Source organism: Sceloporus occidentalis, unplaced genomic scaffold (genome assembly GCF_023333645.1).
Source record: "Sceloporus occidentalis isolate IW3139 unplaced genomic scaffold, rSceOcc1.0.p SCAF_351, whole genome shotgun sequence".
Taxonomy (NCBI): Eukaryota; Metazoa; Chordata; class Lepidosauria; order Squamata; family Phrynosomatidae; genus Sceloporus; species Sceloporus occidentalis.
In genome coordinates, this window is record NW_028317331.1 from 140,011 (window position 1) to 147,500 (window position 7,490).

Genomic DNA, 7,490 nt, shown 5'->3' on the forward strand with positions numbered 1-7,490 from the left:
CCCGGTCAGGCCAGATGAATCCCCCGGACACACATATAGTGCTGTTGAGTATGTCGGTTTTACCTGATCTGCCGGAAGCGCCATCCGCCCAGCTGCTTGGGTGACGTCACCAAGAGGATGCTGCCTGCACTAACATGGCTGTACGACTAACCCAGCATCGTCTCCATGGCAATTTACGCACTTCCTCCTGGGAGGATGCGGGCGATGATGACGTCAATGGCGCGTTTCTGTCACAGTTTCAAAAACTGTAGCCGGTGAGATGGAGACGGCTGCGACTCGGTGAGTACAGGGGGTTTCCGTGACTATTCCCTGCCGCCAACCGGTGAGTACAGGGGGTTTCCCGTGGCCCTCCCCCAACCGGTGAGTACAGGGGGTTTCCCGTGACCCTCCCCCAACCGGTGAGTACAGGGGGTTTCCCGTGACCCCTCCCACCGGTGAGTACAGAGGGTTTCCCGTGTCTCCCTCCCCAACCGGTGAGCTCCGGGGGTCAATACGGTTCCCGCACCCAGCTGATGGTCACCGGGGGCACCTTGTTTTGGGGTTTGTCTGGGATTTGGCTTTATTTCCGCCCCTGTTTGGTGGTATAAGGGACGATTTTATGAGTAGAGGGTAACGGGGGTAACGCTATTTACCACCCCCACCCCCCAAAATCCCCTTTATTGGTAGAATTTGCCCTCACAGCCGCCTTCTTGCCTCATCAGTCTGCTGGATGCCGTGACCGGCGCCTTGGCTGTGGATGAAGCGCACCGCGAGGACGGCGATGGAGACGTGTCGGCCCGGGTATTGGTGGATTCCTGTAAGGTGAGGACCGTGTGTGATGTCTGAGCCGAGCCCTGCGCTGCACGCCCCCCCCGGGGAGTCCTTGCTGTCGATAAGGCGGCATGTTGACGGCGCATTGTACTCGTCAGGCGCACTGCAGGAAGCAGAAGATGCTGTGCGGCCAGCTGCAGGTCCTGCACTTCCTGTTGGAGTTTCTGGAAGAAGCGGATACGGCGAACTGGGACGAGGCGGCTCCGGAGATACTGAGTGAGTCTGTAAACCCAGAGTGAGTACGTTACTGGCGCAGGACTCCACACCGGGCGCCCGGACCTGCAGCATGTCTTTGGGTGATCAATGCCCTGAAGTGCGCAGTGCTGACGGGGACAGCCAGTACTCGATGTGTGCGTCTCGGGGGACTGCTTTCCAGCAGAGGTGGTACCGGATCATTGAGTGGTTTAATGAGCCGGGGGTAAGAGGAAGCCAGGGGCCCGGTAAGATCAGGTGGCCACAAAGGCTCTTATCTGGTTCTGAGGCTGTTGATCTTCTGCAGGCCACAAGCTGGAGGAGGTGAAGCGGCACTGGAAGCTGCTGAAAGCGCAGTACCAGGAGAAGGTCCGGGAGGTGGAGGGGATCATCCCGCAGCTCGTCGACCGGCAGCAGCTGCTACGTGAGAAGCAAAAGCTTCTGGAAGAGTCTCTCCAGCGGTACCAGAGGCAGGTGAGCTCGGGGGGGCGGACTGCCCGGGACCCGGCAGCTCGGGGGGGCGGACTGCCCGGGACCCGGCGGCTCGGGGGGGGGGGGGGGCGGACTGCCCGGGACCCGGCGGCTCGGGGGGGGCGGACTGCCCGGGACCCGGCGGCTCGGGGGGGGCGGACTGCCCGGGACCCGGCGGCTCGGGGGGGGGGGGCGGACTGCCCGGGACCAGGCCCTCGCCTCTGATTCTGACCTCTGTGTTTCATTTTTGCAGAAGGAGGAGACAAACTCTGTTCTACAGAAAAGGGTATGAGAGCCATCTTCCGCCCCCTCGCGCTGCCCGCGGCCCCTCGCGCTGCCCGCTCACTCTCAGTTCTTTCAGACGAAGCAGGAAGCGGAGCGCCTGCAGGACCTCGCACAAAGACAGCGGCAGGTAGTACAAAAGTGTGCGATTCAGATCCATCAACTGGAGGAGGAGGTGAAGAGGCTGGAGGAGTCTGCGAGCAGCTGGGTGCAGACTGTCTCTCGGTGAGCCTCGCTCTGGTATTGTATGTGTGCCCCCCCCCGCTCTGAGTGTCCACTCACTGTCTCTCCACACTCAGGGACTCCAGTCTTCTCACGGCTCTGCAGGGATTCTCTGTGGTCTCTGTGGAAGAAAACACGTTGGTTTTGGATGTGGATGAGGCGCCAGACGTGCCGCTGCGCCTGATGCTGCGCTGGAGCCCCCAGGGAGGGTTACATGTGGAGGTGCGGTCGCGGCGATCGGGCGCGTGGGGGGTGGCAGGCATGGCCAGGTGCCGGGGGTGGGTGCCAGATTGGCATCGTGGCCGGGCGCGTGTAGATAATCCCTTGACGCTGTCTATTTCTGCAGACTGACGGACTGGTACCTGCTCCGCCGTGTGCGCTGCTGGCCGGCTCCGTGTCTCACGTGAGGTCCGTAATCTTGGAGCTGCAAGCCTGGTACCGGAGCCAGGGCCACGTCCTGAGGGAGCTCAGCGGGTTACAGGACAGGTGGGAACTGAAAAGTCTGGGATTCGCTTACTATACAGGGTATCGGCAGCAGCTGTCACGGGGGGGGGGGCCCGGTGCCACATCTCACAGTGTCATCGTTTCACAGGTTTGCTGTTGATTGGCTCCCGGCAGATCGCACCCTCCTCTTCCTGAAGGGCAGCACCCAGTGCCTGCTGTTTGTTGAGCCGGGGTATCCAGCGACAGGGGGGATTCAGCTCAAGTCTGTGAAAGGTGGCCGACTCTCCTTGGACCCGGCCACGCTGAAGGTGAGTGGCGGCGCGGGGGTGGGGTTGGGCACTTCGCATGGTGCAGGAATTAATGGCTGTCTCTGCTTTCAGCCGCCCGGGGAGGAGCCTTCTTTGTGTGATTGGCTGGAATATCTGCAGAGCTGTCCTGGGATTGGCCAGTGATCTATGTGGTCTCTTTTTCTATGGATGTTATTGTTATAATAAAGACTGTCTCTCATGTCGTTTGCTGTCTCGTTGATGTCTCTTTGGTCTCTCCTTTCTTTTTTTGACGATGGTGCGGATGTCAGTGTAGAATCTGTAACTTCTGTGTATAACTTTGGGGGGGGGGGTTGGTGCAAAACTTTCAGGAACGATCAGAGATCACAGTTTGTTCCCAATACCTGGAACCGGGATATTGGGGTGACACTCCGGAGGGGTGTAGGGGAGAAGCTGGGGTATTAGGGTGATGCTCCAGGCGTACTGCTGGGGGGTGACTCTCCAGGGGGCGTGACGCTCCAGGGGGAGAAGCTGGGGTAGTGGGGTGACGCTCCAGGCGGAGCGTTGGGGGTATTGGGGTGACGCTCCAGGCAGAGCGTTGGGGGTATTGGGGTGACGCTCCAGGCGGAGCGTTGGGGGTATTGGGGTGACACTCCAGGCGGAGCGTTGGGGGTATTGGGGTGACGCTCCAGGCGGAGCGTTGAGGGTATTGGGGTGACGCTCCAGGCGGAGTGAGCCGGCAAGAAGATCACGTTCGCTCAGCCTGTTTTCTAGCGGCTCCTGTTGCCCCGCTGATCCCCAGCCGTGAGACCGCGCTGCCCTGTCTGTTACCCGAGATCCCGAGCACTCTATTTACTGAGAGCACAAAGGCCCGTCGTGTCTCATTGGACGAACGGACACAAAGACTGAGCCGTCTCGGTGCCGCTTTTCCCGCCCCGTCAGGGGGTGTTTAAAGGATTAATTTTCTTCCGTCTCACTTGCAAGGTCACAGCAGACTTATAGGGCCACTGAGGAGCCGCAAAGCAGAGCCTTCCCGGGAATTACGGTCCGACTGCAGCACTTTGCGCCGGTGAGTGCGTGTGTGAGAGGGTGGTGTTTGATTGGAGTTATCGGGGGTCTTGAAATGCTTGGTTTGAGACCCCTGTGCCCCGTATGACACCCGCTTGTCTCCCCCCCAGGGTGCGATGCTCGCTCTGGCCCTTTGTGCTGTTGTGGTGACGCTGGTGCTTGCCGTGGTGTATCTGGTGCGCACCGACGCCGCGTGGGCCCTGTGGTGGCATGATAATTACTTGGAAAGATTGAAGGATTTTGTGAGCGGCACCACACGCCCAGTACGCATCCTGAGACACGTTCAGCAGGTGGCGCGGCGTGGAGATGCCCGCAGTGTACTCTGTGCTGTGGATTCATACTGCAGCACTGTGGAATGGGCCATGAATGTGGGTGACAAGAAGGGTAAGAAGAGACTGTATGACACCCCGATCCACAGCAGCCAGTCCTGTGTTCATCTCTAGTGCTGACCCTGCGCCGCTACAGCTTCTTACACTGTGCCATAGGTACCATGTCCTGCGCCCTGCGTTTTGGCTTCGTGGCCTTGCGCGCTGCCCCTGCACCCTGCGCATTTCTCTGCTCGCTGCCCCTGCGCGTTTCTCTGAGTGCTGCCCCTGTGACCTGCTTGCTGCCCCTGCACCCTGCCCTTCGTCTTGCCACGCGCTCTTGATGCTTCTCTAACAGGCCAGATTCTGGATGCCGCGGTGCAGGAAACGCGCCCCCGCTGGGTGCTGGAGCTGGGCACATACTGCGGGTACTCTACGGTGAGGATGGCCCGGCTGCTGCCCCCCGGTGCGCGGCTGATTAGCGTTGAGATGAACCGCCACTATGCCCAGGTGGCAATAGAAATCCTGCGGCACGCAGGGCTGGATGCGCAGGTGTGTGGCGGTGCGGTCGGGGAGAGATGGTTCTCCTAATTCTCCTCATTTTCTCACGCAGTATCTCTTTCTCTCTCTCTAGCTTACCCCAGCTTCTGGTGATTGCCCTGCACATGAGGATCAGCCTGCAGGGGGTACCAAACTACCGGCCCCCCAGCAGCGGAGATGGCGGCTTCAGGAAGCTCTTATCTATACCACTCTGCACTGTCTGCAGCTGCCGCTACAGCTCTTCTCTCGCAGCCCCCCAAACCCACTGAACCCGTCCATACCGCAAGAAACCAGCACAGAGACCCCGCTAAACGGCCAGGGCTGTAAGGTGAGACCCCCCCCAGATACTATATCAGATCATATTATTCTCCTGCACTGAGGCGCTGCCTCCGCAGGACGGTGTGCAGGGAGAGTGTTGGGATCGGGGTGGATATTGGCTGCGTCTGTGGAACGCTTTGTGAATGTCTGATCTTTCCGTCACAGGTGGAGGTCTGGGTGGGTTCCTCGTCCGACCTGATCCCCCAGCTGAAGAAGAAACTGGATGTGGACGCTTTTGATTTTGTGTTTGTGGACCACTGGAAAGCGAGTTACCTTCGAGACGTCTGCCTGCTGGAGGTGAGCTTAGAACCGGGGCAAGTATTGCCCCCTCTGCCCCCGTTTAGCCCCCAGTTGCAGATCTCCAGCGAGCGCTTTGTCTCCCCTGTAGGAGTGCAGCTTGCTGCGGCCCGGCTCCGTCCTGCTGGCGGATAACGTTACGTGTCCCGGAGCCCCAGCCTTTCTGCACTACGTGAGGAACAGTCCCCGGTTCCAAAGCCAGTACTTCCCGGCTCAGCTCGAGTACCTGCAGGTGCAGGACGGGATGGAGAAGTCCGTCTTCCTGGGGTGATGAATACCGACGGCAGCCAAAATTCTCCTGGAAAAACCGGCCACCCCCCCCCCTCTCACCGTCACGGAAGGCGGACTGGACCCGGAACCAAAGGCCCTTGGGGGGCCGCTGGACTCGTCATTGACGTTTACTGACTTTAGGAACCTCTAGGCTCTCACGGGAAATGTTTGTACCTGAATGTCCGTGTTCAGAAACCTGACGGCCGACGGGAAATCAGCAGCCCGGCAACCACTGAGTGCAAGTAACCTGTTCTCGCTCCCAGGCTGCGCATGCGTCCCCCACAATGAATGCAGTCACCGTATGCCACCTTTTAATACCCCGAACCTCAGCCAAGAGCCACGTCTGCGTGTTCCTGTAAAAAGCGGATGGGCAGACGCCCCCCCCACCCCACGGGGGCCGGGGAGAAACTACACGCAGCCTGGAAGTGGCCCCCCAGCAAAGGATTATTAGTTTATTGCTCCTATTAAGCTATCTTCTGCGGGTACATCTTGTCGGGGGGGGGGGGGGTAATCTACTGCACACGGCAAACAGGACCGACCTGTCCGTCGGCGCAGACATCCCTTCTGGGTTACACGCACTTTCTAATAAAATGTTTGCGTGAGAATGTGGCGGGATCCAACTTCCTTCCCAAATAGCGCGAGGCTGGCTGCGGATGCCTGAATTGAGGTCACACAGGAGGGGCTGCCGGCATCCAAGTCGTGGGGATTAGGCTGCTACTTACCATGATATAATTAGGACAGACAGAGAACCTTGCTTAACACCCCCTGGTAATCCTCTGCCCAACCGGCTCTAATCCCATCACGGCCCAAACAGCAGGCGGGGACTCCACGGCCGCAAACTCCTCCTTTTCAACCAACGTTAGGGGTCAAATGAGTGTAAATACGAGCGTTTACGCAGGGGGCGCAGCGTTGGCCTTTTACCCTGAAGAAGCCACTATCATGGGGTTAACTGTACCCAGGGGTCATGCCCCACAATGCAGGGGGTAGTTACAGCATCCGAAAAGGGTCTAAAATCACAACAAGGCAGGAAAAAGCAAAGCCGCTCCAGCCGTGAGGAGTCAGCTTTTATAGAACGGCAGCAGATTCCGTGGCGCTGTTACCGTCGGGGAGAATGAACGTGAATTAAGGGATCGTGCTGATAAGGAATAAACCGTGCGCTTCACGTTTATTCATCGTTTGCGTCCGGCCACCAAGGAACCCTCACCAGGGCTGAACAAAATGCTAGCAAAAGAAACAGGGCTCCTTCCGTTGGCCCAGACGTGGCTTGGCGTCCGTGACTCGCATTCTCTGGTGCGAGCGCGCGGTTTATTCCGGATTGTCTCCGGCCGGTTACCAGCGGTACCTCCATTCACTTTCAGCATTACCTTAACCCGTAATGAGCTCTCCAGCTGCATTTTTTTAAAAAAAATATGCCTTGAGAAGCCACAACGTGTCTTCCCACGCTTTGTTTTTCCTCCTCTACGGTTCCCCTTCATAGATTAGTTTCTCCCAGACAGGGCCGAGCGTTCATCATCATCATCGCTGAGCCGTTAACGTTCTAAACACCCTCTCAGGGGAGAGAGAGCCGGGTGATGCCGGTTTTGTTTAAAGTGAAATAAAATCTTTGCACAAATACATCTGCTTTCTCAGAAAAATATTTTTATAATAACTTTTGACATCACACTCCGATACGGCTTATCCCGCCCCGGGCCGTGGAACGCAGAGCGGAAAGGCACGGAGCAGGCATGGGCCTCTGGTTACACAGCACAGCAGGCCGGTAAATCTCCCGCCAGTGGCAGAATAAGATGATAAGAGGGCTGCGCCACGTCAGTCTCTCTCTCATAGTCTCTCCTCCGCAGTACACTTTCACCCACGTGCCGCCATCACGCAGCGTTGAAGATTTTGTGCAGCAGAGAGACGCTGGTCTGCGCCTTCTCCTCCGCCTTCTCTGCCTGTTTGAGCCTCTTCTGGAGCCGCCGCTGGTCGCCCGCTCCTGCCTTAAGAGTCTGGATCTCCTCCTCGGTCT

General features: G+C 58.4%; 1 protein-coding gene across 1 annotated transcript in view; it reads right to left on the reverse strand.

Moving 5' to 3' along the window:
- Positions 1-7,347: 7,347 nt before the first annotated feature.
- Positions 7,348-7,490, reverse strand: part of LOC149274031 (activator of basal transcription 1-like) — a 962-nt gene continuing 819 nt past the window's right edge. The window contains exon 3 of the mRNA XM_089505887.1: positions 7,348-7,490. This exon is cut by the window's right edge and continues 226 nt beyond it. Coding sequence (XP_089362013.1) covers positions 7,348-7,490 — 143 coding nt within the window.